The sequence below is a fragment of the Lontra canadensis genome, unplaced genomic scaffold (assembly GCF_010015895.1).
Source record: "Lontra canadensis isolate GAN:19392208 unplaced genomic scaffold, GSC_riverotter_1.0 scaffold327, whole genome shotgun sequence".
NCBI lineage: Eukaryota > Metazoa > Chordata > Mammalia > Carnivora > Mustelidae > Lontra > Lontra canadensis.
In genome coordinates this window covers 99,383-121,369 of record NW_022631321.1, presented here as the reverse complement: position 1 = coordinate 121,369, position 21,987 = coordinate 99,383, and the positions used below count along the sequence as shown (strand labels likewise).

Sequence of the window (21,987 nt, the reverse complement as noted above, 5' to 3'; positions counted from 1 at the left end):
AACCCATTTATTAAGGAACATTCTACATAATAACCAGCACTCTTCATAGTGTTGAGGTCATGAAAGACTGAGAAACTGTCACAGATTGGAAGAGACAAAGGAGGCATCAACGACAAAAGAAATGCAATGCAATGTTCTAGATCGGATTCTGGAACAGCAGAAGGACATTAGCGGAAGGCAGATAAATACCAAATTAAGTCCATAGTATAGTAAACAGTATTGTCTGAGTTTTCTGAGTTTTGACAGATATGCCATAGTTTATACAGTGGTGACATTAGGGGAAGCTTGGGGAAGGGTGTAGAAAACATCTCTGGACTATCTCTGCAACCTTCCTATAAATCCGAAATGTCTTCTAAATCTGAAATTAAAAGCTCATTAAAGAAAAGTAAAGAAAAGCCACAGCACTGAACGCACGGCTATATTTAATATTAAGAAAGAGACTTAGAGATTATATACACATTTTTGCAGTAATTTGATCAACACCACAGTTTATTTGTAAACATATTATATGTGTCAATAATCAAATTGACAACACTTTATACATTTTGTTGCAGAATATTAACATCATACCAGAAAACAAGCCACTGTACTCAGTTACAGAGTTGTGGTACTTTAAAATCTTTAAATACAAACTGTATTTGAAACACTGAACATAAAAGAGAAACATGAATGGCAGAGAAGATTGACAACATCAAGTAAAAGAAACTGATATTCCCCCAAAAAACGAATACAAAATCATCTGATCACAGATTTAAAATGAAATAAAGGAATCGAGAAAATCAGGTATGGTTTTAAATGACACAAAGTCCCATTTCTGTAGACCCACCTGAGAGGTGAAACTGTACCACACCAAATTCTGTGTCCTTTGGGATATTTTTCTCTTGGTTTCTAGAGAATGTTTCCCACGGTTTAAGTACATTAAGGGGAGAAAAGAAAGGGGGAGGTAGCACAAAGCCAAATGAAATTACTTTAAAATTCTTTCATAAGTCTTCTTTGGCAAATGAAGTCTACACTTAAAATTTAACATTTTGTTGAATTGGATCAACACCTGTAGGATTAGGAGCTGCATCTTTCCACGAGTTAACACACGGATGAAACAAAGCCAAATTCATAAAGCAAAGCACAAAAGCAGCTTTCACATTTTACTAACAGCTCTAAAAAGCAGATTCTCCCTCCTTAAAAGTATGAGAGGTTTTTCAACTGAGACTCAGAACCTTTCCTCATTCATGGGAGTTGCCCACCTGTTTTGCCAGTACTTTCCCTAAAATTCATGATCACTATTAGGTCCCAATTCTTCCTCCATTATCTCTCAAAGGAAATACAGCAGCAAATCACTCCCATATTTTAAGTTTTCAACTTTCCACCCACTGGGTTCCCCGCCAACAACTACAGATTATTCGATTCTTTATTAGTGTACATGTCATTACTGTAGGCTTAGATTAACACAGGAATAAATAAAATAACTACAGTTAATATAAACAAAGCAGATGAAAATGAGATTAAAGAGCCCTGATCAAGTGAAATACTTACAACTTTCTGTTGAGAAACTATAAAAGTTACATACATACCTAATAGCACTAGGAATGTACAATATCAATTATTGGAAAAATAAATGAGTGATTCACAGTCATAAGAAATTATTTTAATATTAGTATGTATTTTTCCTTTTATAGACAAACATTTATAACATACACTTGATTTCTACCTCATATAAGACAAAGTAGAAAACGAAACGTTACTGCACTTACCCCAAAACACAGCACTGACTGTGTGTCACAGGTGACCTGCTCCGAGATATTCAATTCTATAGGTAGGCCATGGTATTGAATGCATGGCTATGTTAACAGTTTTAAGAAAGGCATATTTTTCCAGAAGTATGTTAAGTACACAAATACCAGTTCTATAAATAACAAAAATTATCAGCAAAAATGTTTAGGTTCTAACATTCCCGAATTTTCTAACGCTTTTAGTATTTTAGATATATATGTTGTCTGACCAGTTAGTTTGGTTACAGTTTTAAACGAGCAAACCATTATCCTATGAGAAGAGCTACACTAAACTATAACACTGCACAAACTTCCCAAGGAAAGTAACTTAGAAAATCTAGAAACTGATTCCAATTATTCTTATTACCATTTGATATCTAAAAGAACCAATGACCAAAGAAACATTTTGAAATTACTCAATTTTTCTCAGTTCCTCCAAAACTAGTCACATAAATTTAAGATCCAGATTGCCTAAGAAAGTCCTCAAAGCAGGTTTATCACCAAAGTGTTTTTTATCAGAAGACATAGCCTTAATGCCTCTAATATGTAATTCTAACCTAAAATCACAATCCTTGGTTTCAAAACATCAAATTCGATTTCGTAACAATTCATTGGTAAAGCTACTAAACAAAGAATCAGTCTGGGTGAAAACGTGCAGCAGCCACAGTTACAAGAGTGGAAAATAAATTCTATTCTTCCATAAAGACTCTATGAAAATATAAAGCCCAGAGTGACAACGGAAGTCCACATATAAACATTGGTTTAAAAATAGAATGTTTTTCAAAGCTTCTCATGAGATGTCAATGTATAGTGATAGTCTGAGTTAAGACCTTATAAATCAAGGTTAAGTTATACATAACTATGCTGATTTACATACCTTCGACAATGTTCAACTCATATACATAATTTACAGACATCCACAGAAATTCTTAATGCCCCATCGTATCATCTCTCAAAACTGGATGTTTATTGTTTTATAGTTTTGCTACTTTAAAGTACCAAGAAGCCTTTTTAGGGGAAGAGTTCCGCCTCTTCCCGTGATCCCCTAAAGAGTAGGTAACAAAATATAAAATTAAACAAGATTTATGTTTGATAAACTAACATATAAAATTACCACTACAATATTCATAGTGACTGCTTATAAACGGTAACAGTCATCGTAAAGCCTATAAAGTATATATCCTCAGTTTTATAAAAGAAATGCAGATTGTCTCAAGGTAAAAAATACAGTGCAGGCTGCTAAAAAGCTCTCTGTGGCGTGAGGAGGTGCCATAATGAGGGAAACTTCAGAAAACGCCAACCCGTTCCCCAACTGTTGAACATCAGTGAAGCGTGAACTGCGCTGCCGCAGCACGATGCTTTTTAGTGGCTGGCACTATAAAGCTAACGTCAAGAAAGAAAAAAGGCAGAAGTGTGAGCAACGAAGGGTGGAACCAAATTATTGCAAATGGAGATTAGGAATAAGAAGCGAGGAGGGTGACCGTCCACTCCACTCTGACAAGACGCCATCTTTAAATATTAAGTTCTTTGCCGGAAGTGGAACGCCCGACTCGGCGCAGGACTGCGAGAGCACGCTGGAAAAGCCGGCCTCGGTGGGAACGTCCAGGGTTGAAGCACCTTCCTGAGAGACAAAGAAAGGAGAAAAATCCTATAACCAACACTTTACCAAACTACTTCATACAGGCCATAATAAATACAGACTTCGCTGACCCAAGAAATGTTTATGGAACGCAAAACACTGCGGGAGACGCAGATCGCTACCTCACAGACCCTGAGATAACCAGCGACAGGTATCACCGCAATGCGATAATGGCTAGTACAAGTCAGGCTGTCCTAAGTGCTTAGAAATAAATAGAAATAATGGACTATGAGACTGTAAGAGAAGACAAAGGTTCAATCTTAGACAATCTCTAAAAACCCCTCACATAGCATTAAGCACCAGAACATTCCATGCGCTCCCAGGGCTCTCTGATTCACATATTTAGGGCAGACCTTTCCCCAGGACTCCAGGCTCACACCCTCACATCGGCTCTTGGTGTTTCGCCATCCATTCCACACCTACCAGGTTATCTTCACCCTCCAAGCTCTTCCCCTGTCCTCCCTACTCCACACATCAAGCTCGCCCAGAAACTGGAGAATCATGCCTGACTCCTCCCTTCCTTTCACCATCAATCTTTTCCTCACACTGAATTAACTGCCAGCTTCCAGCAATCCGCCTCCAACACTTTATTCATTCACCACAGCCCAGCACCACAGTCTAGGCCAGTGGTCTCCAAAATGGGGTATGGGACTACAAAAATTTTAGAAAACCTGTATCAACTACTGCATCCCTGCAGAATTTCTATTTTTGTGTTATGTTTTATAATATACATAATTGATTGATATAACAGTACACATGGGTAATAAACTTTTATTATGGATACATGCAGAATTTGGGGTTATTTTTAATTCAAGAGGGTGCTCAGCTACCAAAAAGTCTCACATGGTCTCTGAACGAGCTTGTCCCTTTTTAATCTGCTCTCCAAATAGTAACTAATCTTTTAAAAAAGTTGATCAGAAATAATGTCATTCCTGTTTAAAAGTCTTTAATAATTTCTCTTTGCACTCGAGCATAAAATACAAATTGTTTACTATCCTCTAGAAGGCCCTGCCTCCCCTCCTCTTCCGCCTCACCTCTTGCCAATGCCCCACCTCCCCAACCACTTTCATGAGGCTTCAGCCACACCAGCCTTCTTTCATTCCCTTTCATTCCCTTGGACACAGAGTGTTTTCCTGACACAGGACCTTTGCTCCTACTAAGCTCTGCACAACATACTCTTTTCCATCCCTTAGGAAGTTTGAGCTTATGTATCATCTCTGTCCATTTAAATTAGGTCTCCCTTTGGCTTCCATCAGATCCCAAGGAGTCTGGCTCCTTTCAAAGTGCTTACTGAAATCTGTAATTACTTACATATTTCAATGTTCACTCCACTATCTTCTGTCTCTCAAACATTATAAATTCTACTAGTGTCCTGGACAGCATTGCTTCCCCAGCACCTAGTAAAGGGTCTGGCAGCCTCAAGTAGTTATTGAAAAAAATAAATGAAACAGAACTCCAAAATACTGATTTTGTAACACTGGATCAGATATTCTGAACAGAAATATTTCTGTCCAAAAGTTTATCCACAAATCAAATCTACGGAGTACCCTTTCTTTCCCTGGGGGAGGGGAAGACAAAAGGTCTACAGCACTGGCCTGAACTACAAACAGCCGCCTCAGCCCCAACCCAGAACTACTGCAGTTAACAGGGGCAGATCATACCCAGCAACCAGCACCTGTGTGTGGTTAACGCAGTTACGCAGCATGGGAGCCGCGTAACGCGTTTCTGTTGAACGATGCCCTGGCACAGAACAGAGTCCCAGCTTTAGACCTTCTCCACCCAGCCAGTAAATCATGTGCAAGAAAATGAACTTCCTAAATCTCAGCATCTTTATTTATCAATGAAAATTAATGCTTATTTTATTACTGTGGAGACCCAGGACAAACATGGAAGTGTTCTGCATCCTATCCTCTAAAGCTCTATGCAAAAATACCATATTTTTAAAATTTTGTTACCTGGAATGAGTGAACAAAGTTAAGGACCTGTAGAGAGAGTTTTCTACTGGAATGTAAGAGGTTCTGAAGGCTGAAAAACAGGGGCAAAAGTTTAAAACAAATTTAATGAGAAGAATGAGTATCTCGCGAGTTTAATTTCAGCAACTTAAGTGCATTTATATATGTAAATATATTCCGATTAATCACATAAATTTTTTTTAAAATTTCAACGGTTCTCATCAATGAAACTGTCCTGGGGGCAATGAAAATTGCCATGGTTCTCATCAAGCTAATAATATTAAAACTGGGAGTTAATAATGCCTAAAAAGACCATTTTGAAATAAAAAATCACGTATAAAACCAAAACTGAGAAGTTACCATTAGCAAAAGCTTAAACTATTAGCAGCAAATACAAATGTTAAATGAAAGAGAACTTTTCAAGTAGGAATGACAAGTATGATACCAACTTCAAATACCCAAATTTATTTTAAAATACATCCTGATAAAAGGTCTGACAGAATAACTATATATCAACCCACCAAAATCAAGTATTTTTCAAATATGGAAACTGGTAACAATTATGGTGGCAATCTTTAAAGCTGTATCGTATTTCTACTTTTTTATTCATGTAGATGACTTTTGGAGAATTACTGAAATTTGTGTCGACTGAGTACTTTTAATCTTCTGATAAAATATTATTAAGTCAACTGAATGAATTATTATCCAACTTTGTTTTCTTAAATGAAGAAGTCAAGGAGACTTGTGGACATCCACTCTCCCAGACACCCTTGCCACGAGAGTCAGATTCAAGGACATTCCTCTCTGCTCAACAGTCGTAAAAATTTTCCAACACTGCCTCTTAGCAACGGCTCCCAATGGATCAGAGTCGGCATGCAAGACAAACCTCCACGTCATCTCTGATAAGTAATACATGCTCACTTTAGAAAATGTGAAACTGAAGAAAATTTAGAAATTCAGCTATAATTCCAACAAAAGAATCACTATTTACATGACATAACTTGAGTGTGTTTGCTCAAAGGGACAGAAATACACAAGGGAAACATTCTACAGAGACATACATATTACAAACACTAGGCACGATCTCACATAAGCATGCTAATTTATATCACACTCTAACCAAATCGGGTAACTAAGTTAACATAATTAAAATTAACCAAAATATGTGCCCCCAATGTTTGCATGTATCAAAGTTTTGAGATGCTAAAGTTTAATTTTGAAAAATATAGTAAAACCCTTAAGCTAGCAATCTTTATTCAATCAATGAATAGACACAAGGCCATTACTATGCTCATGTGTGAAATAAAGGAAAATAAGACGTGGCAACTGACAGCCTAAGCCTCACAGATGAAAAGATGACAGTGAACATAAACCCTTACCTCTCTTTTCTGCAAAGGCCATGTGTAGCAATTTTTCTACAAACTTTCCGGTTTAATTCTGAACTAAACAATGGAATTCCAAAGCACAGCTCGAGAGGAACCCAATCTGCTTCTGTTGTGGCAACTAGAAGACAATTTATAGTTATTAATCACATACGTATTTACAAATTTTTAACTGACCAGGGTTTCTTAACAGACATCCAGAAATTTTCAGATTCCTCCTACCCCTGGGGTCCACCAATGGGCTTCACAGGGGAGAGGACTTAGGGCGGGTCAGTGATCTCTGCAACAGGAAAGAATCTTTACTGAGTAAGTACATGCTTCTGGGGGGAAGGCACAAAGTTTTCACCAGATGCTCAAAATGGCCTTTTACCAAAAAAAAAAAAAAAAAAAAAGAGAGAGAGAGACTGTAAGACATCAACAAGATGAAAGAATTTAACACAGGAAAAATGAAACTGAAGTCATTGTTCTCAGGTCCTATTTTTGTAACATTTTCATTGTTATTCTAAATACATAAACATGTTTCCTAGTGAATACTTACTAAAATAAAAGGCCCACTATGGATAATCAGAGCAAACAAATGACATCCAAATGATTTAACAGAAGAGTTCAATCTCTGAAGCTAATCTAAAACTGCAAATAATTTTTTTTTTAAGATTTTATTTATTTGACACAGAGAGAGAGATCACAAGTAGGCAGAGAGGCAGGCAGGGAGTGAGGGGAAGCAGGCTCCCTTCTGAGCAGAGGGCCCAATGCGGGGCTCAATCCCAGGACCCAGAGATCATGACCTGAGCAGAAGGCACAGGCCTAACCCACTGAGCCACCCAGGTTCCCCTAAAACTGCAAATAATTCTTAAAGCCGTACCAGAGTTTTGTTTTATTGACGAGTCTATAGCTGCTTCCTCAATGACCATTTCAAATGACTCTGTACTCCCATTTACATCCGAGCCAGAAGCCAAATCAGGTTCTCCTTGCAATGAAAAGACATACACAACGTTAGGATTCTCGTAGTTGGCGTAAGTCGTCCGTCAGCCCTAAAGGGAGAGAAGACTTCCAGCAACAGGAATGACAATGGAGAACAACGAAGGGTCTTCAGCCTATAGCAGCTGTTCCCAACTAGGGGGCAATCCTGCCCCCCAGAAGACCTCTGACAATGTCTGGAGACCGATGCAGCTGTCAAGCATGGGGAGAGGGACGCTACTGATATCCAGGGAGCTAAACATGCTTCAACGCACGGGATAGGCCCCACAACACGGAACTGTCCAACTCAGAATATACGTGGCGCCGAAGTGGGGAAACCTGGGCCCCAGGAAACGAGGACTCTAAAGTCAGAACACAAGTTCAGACTTTCACTTAGATCATTACCAAAGTCGCTTCTATCCCCATGGAAACATGCAGCCAGATTATGTCACTCCTCTTCAAGATTTGGAGTCCTCCTATCTTTTAGCACATGAGATCCTCCAAGATCTCCTGACCTTACCTACTTCTCTACTCTCATTTTCTACTACTTTCCAACAAATTCTTTCTTTTGGCCCAGAAGAGCTATTTTTCTGCCTGGTTCCCTCTGCCTGAAAGGCTGCTACTGTCCAAATAAACAAACATCTTTTATGTACCCAAAGCCTCACTTTTCAAAACTGAGTTCAAACTTTACCTTCTCTAAGAAGCCTCCTCTGATAGCTCAGAAGGGCCGAGATGCACCTTCTCTGTCCTACGGCAGCCCATTAAGCCATTGCCAAGCTCTATCGCAGCCTCTTAACACTACAAGGCAGGCTGGTTCACTGGCTTGTCTCCCTTCCTTTGGTCTTAGTAATTTCAATCCTTTCAGCACCTAAGCGGGTACTCCATAAATGTTTGAGCGGTGAAAGAAATAAAAATGACTGTAGCAGACATGCTTTGAAATGACTGCCTTACCCATACCCCCGTTTGGAAAATGCCCTGTGATATGTGGCGGCCAACTGTTAAGATTTACTCAGATTCTCCGGCCAAAGGTAAAGGACCAAGGCTGGATATGTAACTCAAAGGGAGCCAAGCCAATCCACTGGACATCGAGCAATGGACCATATTTACTCAGGATTCCATGCTAAGAGGCTTAGGGAACCAATATCTATCAACAGCAGATGTTTGAACTGAAAGGTTTTCTAGAGTCACAGACCAGAGCTGGTACCAAAGCCACATACAAGCCAAAATTCTTCCAGAGCAGAAACAATCAGTAAGCAGAAGGTGATGGGAAAATACATTTTTTAATTAAAAGGAAAAAGGAAAATCAGCTGTTGTCAGCATGAAGGCTAGAGTGGAGACAGAGGAAGGAGAATGAGGCCAGGAAGGCTAACGAGCAGGACAAGGCTCCAACAACTCATGGTCAGACGACTGAGACGCAGACCAGCGTGACCGTCACGGCGAATGTAAAACGGAGAAGGGAAGATAGGATATAACAGACATTTTTAAAGACTGATTCACAGAATGTGGAAACTAAACGGCCATCATGGCAAAAGAAGGAAGAGACAAAGATTAAGATTACAGGCCTGGGTTACTGAGACAGTCATGCCTTTGACAGAAAGAGAAAGCTTCAATGGGAAAAACTGTTCATTCTACTTGAGAAACAGTATTACACAGAGACTGAAGTCTTGAAGCCATCACCCCACAAAAGGACTTAAATTAAAACCTACAGAGATGACAGGGCTAACACCCCACACCCATTCTATACTCCAACCCCAGGCTAGCACCCCTTTAGCTGGGCGCATAGTGTTTTCTCCATCCCAACAACTGGTTTGTCCAAATAACGTCACAGAATACTCCATCATCTTAGTGAAAAAACACCAAGCATAAAATAATTCAACATCCCACGGAAGTTTCCCTGCTTCTTAAGTATTAAGACTGTGATCAACTCCACAAAATGATCTTAATTCAAAGAACCCAACTGTTGGCTGACCTCGTTCATCAGAAGCATCACTGAGTTTTCGGTGTGCAAGCTGGCTAGAAGCATTCAACATGGTGACATAGCCACAAAAATGCTGCAAGTCCACTTTGGTCCTTAATAGTTGCAAGGCTTTATGAACACCCATATTGATACGAGTAAACTCTGAGGACAAAGATTGACAGCACATTTTAAGTAAACAGTTTTATAACATGACATCAAAAATGTAACTATACTTCTATTAATCAATTCTTTTTTTTTTTAAGATTTATTTATTTGACAGACAGAGATCAAAAGTAGGTAGAGAGGCAGGCAGAGAGACAGGGGAAGGGAAATGGGCTCCCTGCCGAGCAGAGAGCCCGATGCAGGGCTCGATCCCAGGACCCTGGGATCATGACCTGAGCCGAAGGCAGAGGCTTTAACCCACTGAGCCACCCAGGCGCCCCCTATTAATCAACTCTTAGAACTTTAATCTATCAACACTGATTCTAACAAAGAACTACCCATGAACATGAAAGGCCGGTGTACACATATTATTTACAGCCTCCAGGAGGCATTTACTGTATCAAAACAAATTACCTAAGTAAGCAAACAGGACCAGTCGGGGCAAATTCTCAAGGCTTCTCTTTGTGGTTCTATTCTGCCTCAAATGCTTACTTGTTGGGCTTCTGCCAAGAAATGTATTAAATACACACCATGTTTTTGAAAAATTTTTAGAAGTAAAATTATTCCTACTGAAACTAAAGCTAAAGTGCACTTGAAACTATATCCTTAATAAATTATTCAAATATTAGTGCAATTCCTCATAACTCAGTGAACTTATAAACAAAAAGATGCTCCATACTCAAATACGAAGATTCCTTTCTTTTATTATTCACACAATCCTCTCCCAAGGCAAGAGAGCTATTAATCAGTCTTTAAGATTTTACACATTTGAAGATCCTGTTGTCACTAGCCTGTATCTTCAGGTGAACAAATATTTTTCCCACAGAATTTATGAAGTGTCAAAGGATTAAGCAGCAGAATTTAATTGCAGAGAAGTACTTATTTCTGAGAAAGGGGCTGTTTTTTGGAAGAGAAAACTCTTCTCCAAATTTCACGCACATTTATTCACAACAGGCAAAAGAGAACTGAACTTCAAACGCAAGGCTTCTGCAGTCTGGCTATGTGAAGAGGAAAAAAATAATTTTAAAACCTTCCTTTTCCCTACTTTGGGGAAGTAAGGCAAAGTGGTGACTACTATCATTCTGGAAGAACATTAAGTTCTTATATAAATTAACCTAAGTTTACTTGAACCATTCACTGCTCTCTAAAAATTCAAGCATCATGGCTCTAAGAACCAGAAATATACAGAAAAAACATATGAAACCAGAAACATAACCATAACATAAGGTTACAGAACAGCAGTTTTACATGGAGTGGGAAATGTAAGTGCTGTATGAATATATGGCAGTTTAAATCAGATAATGTTTTTCTTTTGAATATATATACCTTTTTAACATTCAAAAGAGAGAGGATTATCTCCTATAATAAACAGAAGGAAGAATAAATTTACTTTTAACAGAAATTCTGTGAGCATCTTTCATCAAATGCACTTGTAGCTCGCATCCAATTCTAGAAAGAGCTAACTTTAAACAGGGCTTTCCCCCCTTGATTCTAACTAGCTTAATTTAGCTCAACCTCTAACTCACATCCTCTCTAATAGCAAAAATAATATTTAATGGTAAACTCAAATGCCGAAAGAGGGAATCCATACAAGTACTCCGTACACTGTAAAGTACATACATGTTGATTGACACCTGGGTCTAAATTACCTTAAAAAGCCCCCATGAGGGCTCAGTGGGTTAAGCCTCTACCTTCGGCTCGGGTCATGATCCCAGGGTCCTGGGATCGAGCCCCGCATCGGGCTCTCTGCTCAGCAGGAAGCCTGCTTCCCTTCCTCTCTCTCTACCTGCCTCTCGGCCTACTTGTGATCTCTCTCTGTCCAATAAATAAATAAAATTAAAAAAAAAAAAAAAAGCCCCCGTGAGGTAGGAGGGACAGTATGCAACATTGGGGAGAAAAAAATCAACTAAGCATGAAATATTCCCAATGAACTGTCTTGTCCTCCAGCCTCCAAATAAACAACACAAGGAAAGTGAAAGGCTAAACAGAGAGAAAACCTAGTCTTCCAGCAGGCAGGGACCCACCGATAAACTCTTCATCTCCAAGGCAGACTAGCATTCCTTCAAAGGTCCTGAGTCTTATTCTACTAGTTCTTTGTGGGAAAAGGCACATGACAGAAAACTATCTTTGCCTCTTTCTTTCTTTCTTCCTTTCTTCCTTTCCTTCTTTCTTTCTTCCTTTCTTCCTTCCTTCCTTCCTTCCTTCCTTCCTTTCTTCCTTCCTTCCTTCCTTTCTTCCTTTCTTCCTTCCTTCCTTCCTTTCTTTGAGATTTATTTATCTATGAGCACAGGAGCATGAGGGCACGGAGAGTCAGGGGAAGCAGAAGGAGAGAGAGAATCTCAAGCAGACTCCTCGCTGAGTGTGAAGCCCAACATGGGGCTTGATCTCCTGACCCTGAGATCATGACCTGAGCCAAAATCACGAGTCAGACGCTTAACCAACAACCCATCCAGGTGCCTCCATCTTCGCTAACAGTCTTTAAAAGCAGCATAAGCACCTAGGACTGAAAAATTTTAAGAATTCACTTCCTGCTACGTTTTCTACCAAACTGCTGACAAAGATTAATGATAAAGAAGTTAAACAGATATAATTCAAAAGTAAGGTACCTCCTTGTAGTTCTGTTTCATCAAATGGAAACGGTATGTGGACAGTTTCTCCTATCCCATGCAAACCATGTCCCTAAAGGTGAAGAAACACAGTTGAAAGGTATAAAAGAAACCTGTATTTCCAAGAACAAACAGATCATCAAACCATAAATAAGACTATGCCATGTTATGGTATACCCTACATTAATATTCCATTAAAAAACTTTCAACAATTTTTTAATTTTTCTCCACCAAGCAAAGACCATCTTGAGGGCATATTATAATTTACAAGGCCATGTGTCTCCAATGGAGTGGATGGCTAATGAAAAACAAAGAGGCCGATTTAACAGGTCCATGAGGTGAGGCAGCGGAGACTAAAATCGAGCACGCTCGCACAAGGGTTAGCTGTAGTTCTGATGAAAGAATCCCACTGTCAACTGCCTGGCTGATCATGAGCTGGGAATGCGAAACTCAAAAACCTTCATTCACTGACATATATTCAAGATTGTATAATTATAAAAGCCCCTCTACAGGGGTTCAGTAAATTAATGGATGTATTTTCAAGGCAGCAGCGAAGGGGGGCGGGGGGAAGCAAGCTCCCTGCGAACTGAAATGGAAAGGTCTCCACTTGCTAAGTGAAAATCGCAGGGGGATAGCACTGTGCATTGGCTCGCACATGCAAAGAAATCCTAGACAACGATAGCAAAAACTAATAAATGTATCTGATCTGGAGGAGAAAAGGGGAGAAGGGAGCAGACAATATAAGAAGTACGGTAACACTTTTCTCTGTGCATCTTTTCATAGTGTTTTGTTTCTGAATTATGTGAAGATTCTATTAATTCAAAAATTAAATTAAGAAAAATCTTGAGTCTAACCACCCCACTCCCATGCTATGCATAATTTAGTTTTACTATTGCATTCAATTAATGTTCATCTGAATTGTTAGTTTTAAAGGATTTTTTGCATTTAAATCCCCAAATGTTTTGATGTAAAAATAATAAACATGAAGAATCTAATGTTTACATGCATTTAGTGGTGTTATAATAGAAAATTTAAGTTGACACTGGCAATCTATACATTTTTCCCTTTCAAAAAAACCTATACATTATTGAAGTCAAAGTACTATGCTATAAAAGAAAAAAACATTTCAGAGAAAAATAGCACTCATTAAGATGGTTCATACAACAACCCGAACACATTTCTTCAGACAGTTCTTTTCAACTTCATTGGTACAGTTCCGATTTAAACCCTAATCAAGACTGCTGTAACAAAAGTGTGGTTTTAATCAAAATCTTGATTTTGTTATGAATTCCAGCAAGGTGTATTTCTTCCATACCACTTAATAAAGAAGGCATTCTTGTTGAGCAAAAACAAAACTTTGAAACTCCTGTCTGCTTCTCCTACCACTGCCACCTCACACTGAACATCTTGGGAGACCTTCCTGTGTGCTACGTGTAGGACTCTACCCGTTTTGTGCAGATTATGCAACTCGGTCATAAGTTTCAACAACCTTATAAAGACAGAACCTGTTATTATCTCCAGTTTGCAGGCGAAGGAATTCAAGATTATCAAACTCACCCGAGAGTCCTCATAAGCGGTAGAACCAAGATCTGCATCTAGACAGACTGACTGGAGCCCACACCTAACCCATTCCATTATGTCATTTCCCACCATGAAACCCTGCCTCGTGTTCCTCCTTCCTGGCTAACACTTCGTCCCTCATGGTTTCAACTACCTCCTCGTGCTGATGCAGACACTCAAGTCAGTGTCTCCTGTTTAACTCTCATTTGGATATCAAAATATTTTCAATTACCGATTAGATAGCACCACCATGCACATGTCCCATGGGCACCTTATACTCAACACGCTCCAAACGCAGCACATCATCTGACCCCCAGTGACTGGCTCTTCCTCCTCTATTCTGTCAAGCAGGGATAGCACCGTTCTTCCACTTTCACAAGCCAACACCCCAGGAATCATTCTCTTCCTCTTCTCATATCCTTCTCAGACATCTGATCAATTCTATTCATCTTAATTTGTAATAATTCTTGAACCCATTTTCGCTTTCAATTCTTATTACCACTTCCCTGATCTAGGCTGCCTTCACCTCTTACCGGGACTCATACACTAAATCCTAACCGGATTTCTTGCTTTAGGTCTCTTACCCTGCTGGGTTGGGGGCAGCATACCTGGGTAGCATCCTCTCCAAGCTGATCTTCCCAAAACACACTGACCATAAAAATCCCCTGCTCAGTACCCTTTACAGGCTGCCATCAATGTAGAGGGTACAGTGTAAGCTCTGTAGCAAAACGGTCAAGGTACACTCTACTCCAGGGCCTGCCTGGAGTGTACATCAAAACACTCAGGAGAAACTACTCTGAGCGAGGTGCTGTTCTAGGTACTAGGGAAGCAGCAGCGGGGGAAAAAGAAAAAAAAAATCTCTGCCCAGAGATTTATTCCTGCTAACCCCTGTGCCTGGCCGGGCTCTCTTCTGTATCATCCTTCTATACTCAGCCTGAGTTTCACGGTCTCTGATGAGTGTCCCCCAAGCCCTTCTCCTTGCCTCAAGGCTGAATTGGGTACTACTCTAATGCGTGCACCATATAATCCTATTCAGCACTCAGGAAAGAACCGAAATGGACTGCTTAGGCAACATTTCCCACCAGACTTAAATCCCTTGAACTCAGGGACTATGTCTTATTTGTATATCCACATTAACTGGCACAGAATATGGCACATACGATTGTTAGTTGAATAAATTGATGAAATCTTTATTGAGAACCTACTATGAAGCAGAAAGTGTGCTGCACACTTCACACACAGTCCTATTTCATTCAATAATCCTAGGGCTATAAATTGCTTATCCCCTCATTAGCTGCTACTATTACTTTTCATTGTTATACAGTAAATATTGTCATGGCCATTCTACAGGTGGGAAACTAAGCATAAGAGAAGTATCTTCAAAACGCCACACAGCTCATTAGCACAAGAAAAGAGGCTCACCATTGTTAGGCATCAGGAAAACACAAATCAAAACCACAGTGAGATACCGCTTCATACCCTAGGAGGGTTATAATAAAACAAGTCAGATAATACCGAGTGCTGGTGAGAATGTAAAATGGTGCAGCCACTCTGGAAAACAGTCTGGAAGATCCTTAAACAGATGCACACAGAATTACCATATGACCCAGCATTTCCACTCCTAGACACACACCAAAGAGAAATGACAACATGGCCACACAAAAACCTATAAATGACCATGTGTAGCAGTGATTACCATTATTCGTAAAAGCCGAAAGGTGGAAACCCAAATGTCCATCAGCAATAGGCGGAAAAACAAAATGCTATTCACACAAGGGACTCTTCTTTGGCCATAAAAAGGAATGTAGTACTGACTCATGATGGACTGATACATGCTACGTGATGAACCTCAAAAGAATTCTGCGAAGTAAAAGAGGTCAGTGACAAAATACCACATATTACGTGACTCCATGTATGTGAAATGCCCAGAATAAGCATTCTAGAGAGATAGTAAGGTGCTGTTTAGGGCTGGGGAATAAGGGAGGGAGAACTAAGCATTCAGGAGTTCTTTCCTGAGGTGATGGAAATGTTCTAAAATGAGCATGGGGAAGGCTGTGGACATGTGTGCCTACAACTAAAAACCACGGAGTTGTACGATGTCAATCGGTGGGTTGTACGCTATGTGAATTCTAGCTCAACACAACTACTGTAAATACAGCCACACGGGTAGCAAAAGACGAAGCTGGAATTCAAAGCTGGGTCTCACTCCAAAGTCCATGTTGTTTCTGCGATTCCCACACTTCCAGACGAAGGCCAGCACGAAAACCCGCATCTGATCCCTTACATTTCAGCTTTACAAATCTCAAATTACTGACATCCAACTGCGGCTCGGCAGAAAGCTAGACAACTTATAATCTTCCAAGTCAAAATCCGAAATTGGTTGTTTCAAATAAAGCAGCAGTACCTGAATCAAAACTGCCGAATGAGTCAAGGCGTCATTCAACATTGTGAGCACATTTGACGTAGGAACTACCCCAGGATCATGGCCCCAAGATGTTATGAGTAATCGATCATAACCCTATGGGGGGAAAAAAAATGAATAAAAGATGAATAAAATGGTGTTCAGAAATGGAAAAAAAAATTTTCAGAAGGTCATTAAAATACTGCTTACCAAATTCTACCCTCCTCACAAATAAAGAAAAAAAAGAGACACACTTTGCACAACGTACCTGGAATATATCTGGCAGTTTTCGAAGTCTTGTACCTTTGGACAGCAGAAGAGATGGTGGTCCCTGCCCAGTGATGTAGTAAATGTACAGTTTAAACCAGACAGAACTGACTTCTGGGATAGCTGGTCCAATATGCTGGAATCACAAAACAGGGAAGATAAAGTTGTAATACTTGATGAAAGCAGACACATCTCACCAGGGACCAAGGATGAAGTCTTGCAAATAGGTAATGCCTCACATAGATGTTAAATGCTATTATTATCCCTATGAAAATAAACTTCAAATGCTCCATTCAAACAGTTTCAATCTTATCCTAGAACTGAGAAAGCACGTCTTACACAATGGACTCTGGAGCAGAACACCAAGGTTTGAATCTTGGCTTTGTCCCCTAAGCTATATCATCTTAAGAAGCTCACTATAACTCTCTATACCTCACTTTGCTCTTCTGTAATGCGGCGATAAAATATCTACTTTGTAAAGACACTGTAAGATTGTTCCAAAAGGTTTAAAACAGCACCTGTCATCTAATTAGCTCTATTTCAAAGTGCCAGTTACTGTCATTAATCACATGTGATTTTTCACAAAAGGAACTAGCGAACCTTCCATCCATCTTATCATCTGTTCAGTTCATGGATTCCTACTAGGCCTAGAAGTCATGTCACAGAATGGGAGAAAGTGTGTATATAGAGTTGCAGGGGGAGCACACAAAGAATTATTTTTTTTAAAGTTGGTAAATGCTAACCTATAACCGCTCCTACTGGATAGAGGACAAATTTGGGGGTGCGCGAGGTATGCTCACTAAGGCAGCTAGAAGAGCATATAAATATCAACCTTGTACCAGGATCGCTTCCCTTCTTCTACACCATTAACCTCGCACATCTAGGGGACCAGGCAGGATGTAGCACTAAGAAGAGCAACATGATCCCCGCTCTCTGAAAATGGTAGAGGTCACAATGTCCTTGCTAAGCATACAAATACACAACTGATTTATGTTTAAAAAGAGAGCAGTAATGTTCATAAGTCAATTGTGAGATACCCAGAGTTCTAGCTTTCAAGCAGTCTTTCCTTTCCGGTTTATTTAGCAATCGTAACTCCACTTCTAAGACACTTTATTTTTCCTCATTAAACTGACTTTATCCCTGCAGGCAATCCAGGCTTCCTTCATAGAGCACCCAGAACATTCCCTTTAAAATACTGCAGTCATCAACGTGGCACCTGAGTGGCTCCATTGGTTGAGCGTCTGACTCTTGGTTTCGGCTCCGGTCAGGATCTCAGGATCTGAGACTGAGCCCTGTGTTGGGCTCTAGATTCAGTGCAGAGTCTGCTGGAGATTCTCTCTCTGCTCCTGCCCCTCTCCCCACTCATACTCATACGCTCTCTCAAATAAATAAATAGAATCTTTAAAAAACAGTAATAAGGGGCGCCTGCATGGCTCAGAGGGTTAAAGGCTCGGCCTTCGGCTCAGGTCACGATCCCAGGGTCCTGGGATGGAGCCCCGCATCGGGCTCTCTGCTCAGCAGGGAGCCTGCTTCCTCCTCTTTCTCTGCCTGCTTCTCTGCCTACTTGTGATCTCTCTCTCTGTCAAATAAATAAAACCTTAAAAAAAAAAACAGTAATAAAGTAAAACACTGCCTTCATCAAGAAAACGTCAATGTGTCCCAAGTCACTAGATGAAACATGAATAAAACATACCAACTCTATCTCAGAAACTGAACGTTTTACAACAGCATAAAATACAAAACTGCTTTCTGAGTTACTGATGTGAGCATGCGGCATCTGCAAATTGAGAAATAACATGATCAAACCGGTAAACCTCTTCTTCGAGTCACCACAGGGAAGGGTGAAATGACAGCACTCGCCATGCTCCAAGTGGCTCTTTACCTGAGGGGTACAGCTGCTCACAGGCCGGATTTCATTGGTGAGAGGAGCCATGGACACGAGCAGTGTGTAATTTTTGTTTAGAACTCGGCTGCACGTCGCAGGGTCCAAACCAAGAAGGCTCTCACAGCGTAAGAGATCCAGAGGAAAACCTGGACGATGAGCAAGCGTACAGGGAGGATGAAAGACTGAAAAGGTGGAACAGCAATGTCTAAGACAAAATACCGCTAACCATCCTGGTGGTTCAACATCCTTCCAACAGACAGAGTATCTCTATTAATAGTGCCAAATTCCCTCAGAAACCACGAAGACCCTTTAGGATTTAAAGCTAACAGTCTTTATTCCCTGATCTAGAAAGATAACCATCTACTGGGGTTTTGTGAGGCTACTCCCTTTTGTATTAGAAATACGTGTTTGCTCTACCTCATTTCCTCTCCATCTCCAGCCGTTCCCAGGAGGTGGCATATTATGAAGATATACAGGCCACAAAAAAGCTGTGGCCTGGCTTCCCCCAATTTCCAATTTCTGCAAAGAGTTTCATGGCCAAGTTCTGAATTTGGTATAGGAACGAGAGGTTCTCATTAACAATACGGGCCCAAGACTGCTGGTCCATAAAGCAAGAAGTCCCTCGGCATGTAACAGATTTTCAGTGTTCCCATTCTAGAACTCTTTCAGAAAATTCCAGTCCTATTCATTCTCTTAAAAAGATAGATAAGGCTGAAAGAAACGCCAGGAGACAAAGTTAGCTCATCTCCCCCTCAAGCAAGAATGAACCAAAAAACATATGGCCTGCTGGAAGGGCCCAGAAGCACTTGGCACAACTAGTACCAGGACTTCACTCTTGAATACCATGTTCTAATAAAAGAAACCTGGCTCCTGGGAGAAAAGGTTGATTCCAAGACTGGGACAGAAGTACAGGAGAAGACTGTTTTGCCAGAAAGTAAAGAACTGCCCCAAATGTAAGAATTCTTTTAAAAGATGGAGGCATGGCACAAGGAAACTGGAGGCAGCTTGAAAGGAATCCTACTGGCAAAACTGGAGACAACCATAGCACACAAGTAATTGAGAGAGAACAGTGACTAATTATAAGCCATTGAAAAAAACAGGAATTCATCAATCCATACTGAGAATATAAAAAAATGCTCGGTCCCAACTGTTACCGGAAGAACTGGAATTGGAAAAAAAATTATCAATTTACAACCATCACAGACAAAAATGGTTCAGGCAGGAACAACACTGGTCGCTCCCTCCGGGGGGAGGTACTGACGAGCAGCAGGTGATGTACACGGTCTCAGAGTACCTGTCCACAGACTACTGAGTCGCTGCACGAGGGGAGAATACTTAACTACGTAGTAGAATAATCAAAAACACAAAAACAAAACTAGTATCACAACGGGAGCGGATGGGAATCCCATGCCTCCGAATGTCATACCCTTAGAAGAACATGACGTTACTTAGGTAATACTCTGGACTTGAGTGCGTGACCTGAACCTAATCACAACGAAACATCCCACACACCCAACGTGAGGAACTTTCTAGTAAAACTAACAAAAAGAGACTATATTCTTAAAAAAATAAGAATTTCGTAAAGGACAAAAAAAGGTTACAGACTTGTTCCAGAATAAAGGAGATAAAGGAGACATGACAATTTAATGTAGTATTGAATCTTAAACTAGATCCTGCATTTGAGGGGGAAAAATGTTATTAAGGACATTACTGGGTCAACTGATAAACTGGAATATGAATGGCAGGTACTGTAGCAATTAACCTTCTGAAGATGATGTCAGGGACTAGCCCTATTCTTAAGAAACGCCCCCCGAATAATTTTGTGGACAAAGATCACGGTACGCAACTTACTCCCAAATTCTGGGTTCGAAGTAATTATACTATTCTTAAATTCTTAAAACTTTTTTGTAAATTTGTGGTATTTTCAAATAAAATGTTGCTAATGGAGGAGAGCAAGTCATAGACATCAGGAAGAGCATCTGTTGCACACAGCCAGCAAACAAGGTGGGAGAGTGAGGGGGAGAAGACAGATCTGGCTGGAGCCAGATGGGAGGTTCATTTTAAAGGAAAACGAGAGCTAAGCAGGTGGCTTAGGAAAAGGAGAGAAGGGGCAAAGTTCTATAAAGACTAGAGAAAGGGCCCCTGGGCAGCTCAGATGGTTAAGCGCCTGCCTTCGGCTCAGGTCATGATGCCAGAGTCCTGGGCTCAAGCCCCACATCGGGCTCTCTGCTTAGTGGGGACTCTGCTTCTCCCTCTGCCCCTCCTCCCACTTGGCTCTTGCTCTTTCTCTCTTTCTCAAATAAATAAATAAAACCTTAAAAAAAAAAAGACTAAAGAAATTATGCTTGACTACATACAAGAAATCAAGAACAAATTTAATAAAACTGATAAATCAGTTATGAGTGAAAAAATGTCAGAAAAAAAATCTTAGTGAGGAAAGACTAAACAATGAAAGCTCTACCTAGTACCAAAAACAGTCCACTATCAAACCAACCTCACGAGTTACAATAATATTTAACTACTTTCATACAGATAAGGTTTAGGTTTTTTATTCAATTTAACTTTCTGGTACACAGACCATTCATGGTGAAAAACAAAGTTTAGTCCAGACTACTAAGCAACAAATTGTTTAGGAATAAATCAACAAATAGTTTAACGTTCAAGAGAAGGTAATAAACGGGATAGAGCAAAAAAAATTTTTTTTGAAGAAACATGGACTTAAGTCCCATGTCTTCCACCGACTAATCCATACAGGACAAATGGGCAGAAGATTTGACCAAAACAAGCTAATTTATCTACCTATAAAACGAATTACATTTGACTGGTCACCAGCACTAACATTCCTGGACACTATGATGCACAGGAAAGGATGGTATATTTCAAGATGGCTATGACAGAGTATTTCAAATATTCTAATCCATCACCTCCCTAAGTCCCTAAAAAGTCCTAGTAATTTCAGGATTTTTACATACAAAGACATCTTCAAGAGTGTGCTGCTCGTTGCTTAGGTCACATGATCTACCTGGCAGCCAAAAAATGGTTACCATTAATGAATGCCTATGAATAAGTGCTTTGGCCTCTTGGCACTTGGTGACTTAATATCCAGTCGCAACTATTTATGAACAATCTCAGAAAGAACCCCAGCATGAAATCAGTCCTAATTGTGCTAAAGCAGAACTCTGAGCCTGATATACTACAGCTGCAGAAGCCAGTCACCAGGATCTGAGTGTGTCCGGCTTCACTCGGCTCAACTACCCAGCATCTCTGTCCTCATCTCCATGACCACTTTTGTAAAGTGACAACTGATTCTGTTCTTAAATGCTCAAATTGAGCTGAAAAGAAAGTCAGGTGCTGTTGAAAGAAGTAGAATGTAACTGGGTATGACTCAGAAACCACTGGTTCCCGGCCAGAAAAACAGAACTTAAATTTTAAGTAAATGAAAGAAACGAGCTA

The 21,987-nt window shown here is 40.1% G+C and overlaps 1 protein-coding gene across 6 annotated transcripts in view; it reads right to left on the bottom strand.

Annotated features, from left to right (window-relative positions):
* Positions 1-468: 468 nt before the first annotated feature.
* LOC116862785 (protein FAM91A1) overlaps positions 469-21,987 on the bottom strand; it is a 43,236-nt gene continuing 21,717 nt past the window's right edge. For 5 of the 6 annotated variants that reach the window (XM_032850180.1, XM_032850183.1, XM_032850181.1 and 2 more), the window contains 9 exons: positions 18,532-18,680; positions 16,651-16,785; positions 16,386-16,499; positions 12,422-12,494; positions 9,666-9,815; positions 7,602-7,706; positions 6,737-6,860; positions 5,361-5,430; positions 469-3,387 (listed from right to left, as the gene is read on the bottom strand). In XM_032850180.1, the coding sequence (XP_032706071.1) occupies positions 3,205-3,387; positions 5,361-5,430; positions 6,737-6,860; positions 7,602-7,706; positions 9,666-9,815; positions 12,422-12,494; positions 16,386-16,499; positions 16,651-16,785; positions 18,532-18,680 (1,103 nt within the window). In that variant the 3' untranslated portion in view covers positions 469-3,204. The remainder of the gene's footprint in view (positions 3,388-5,360; positions 5,431-6,736; positions 6,861-7,601; positions 7,707-9,665; positions 9,816-12,421; positions 12,495-16,385; positions 16,500-16,650; positions 16,786-18,531; positions 18,681-21,987) is intronic. The other variant, XM_032850182.1, reaches the window with a different exon arrangement.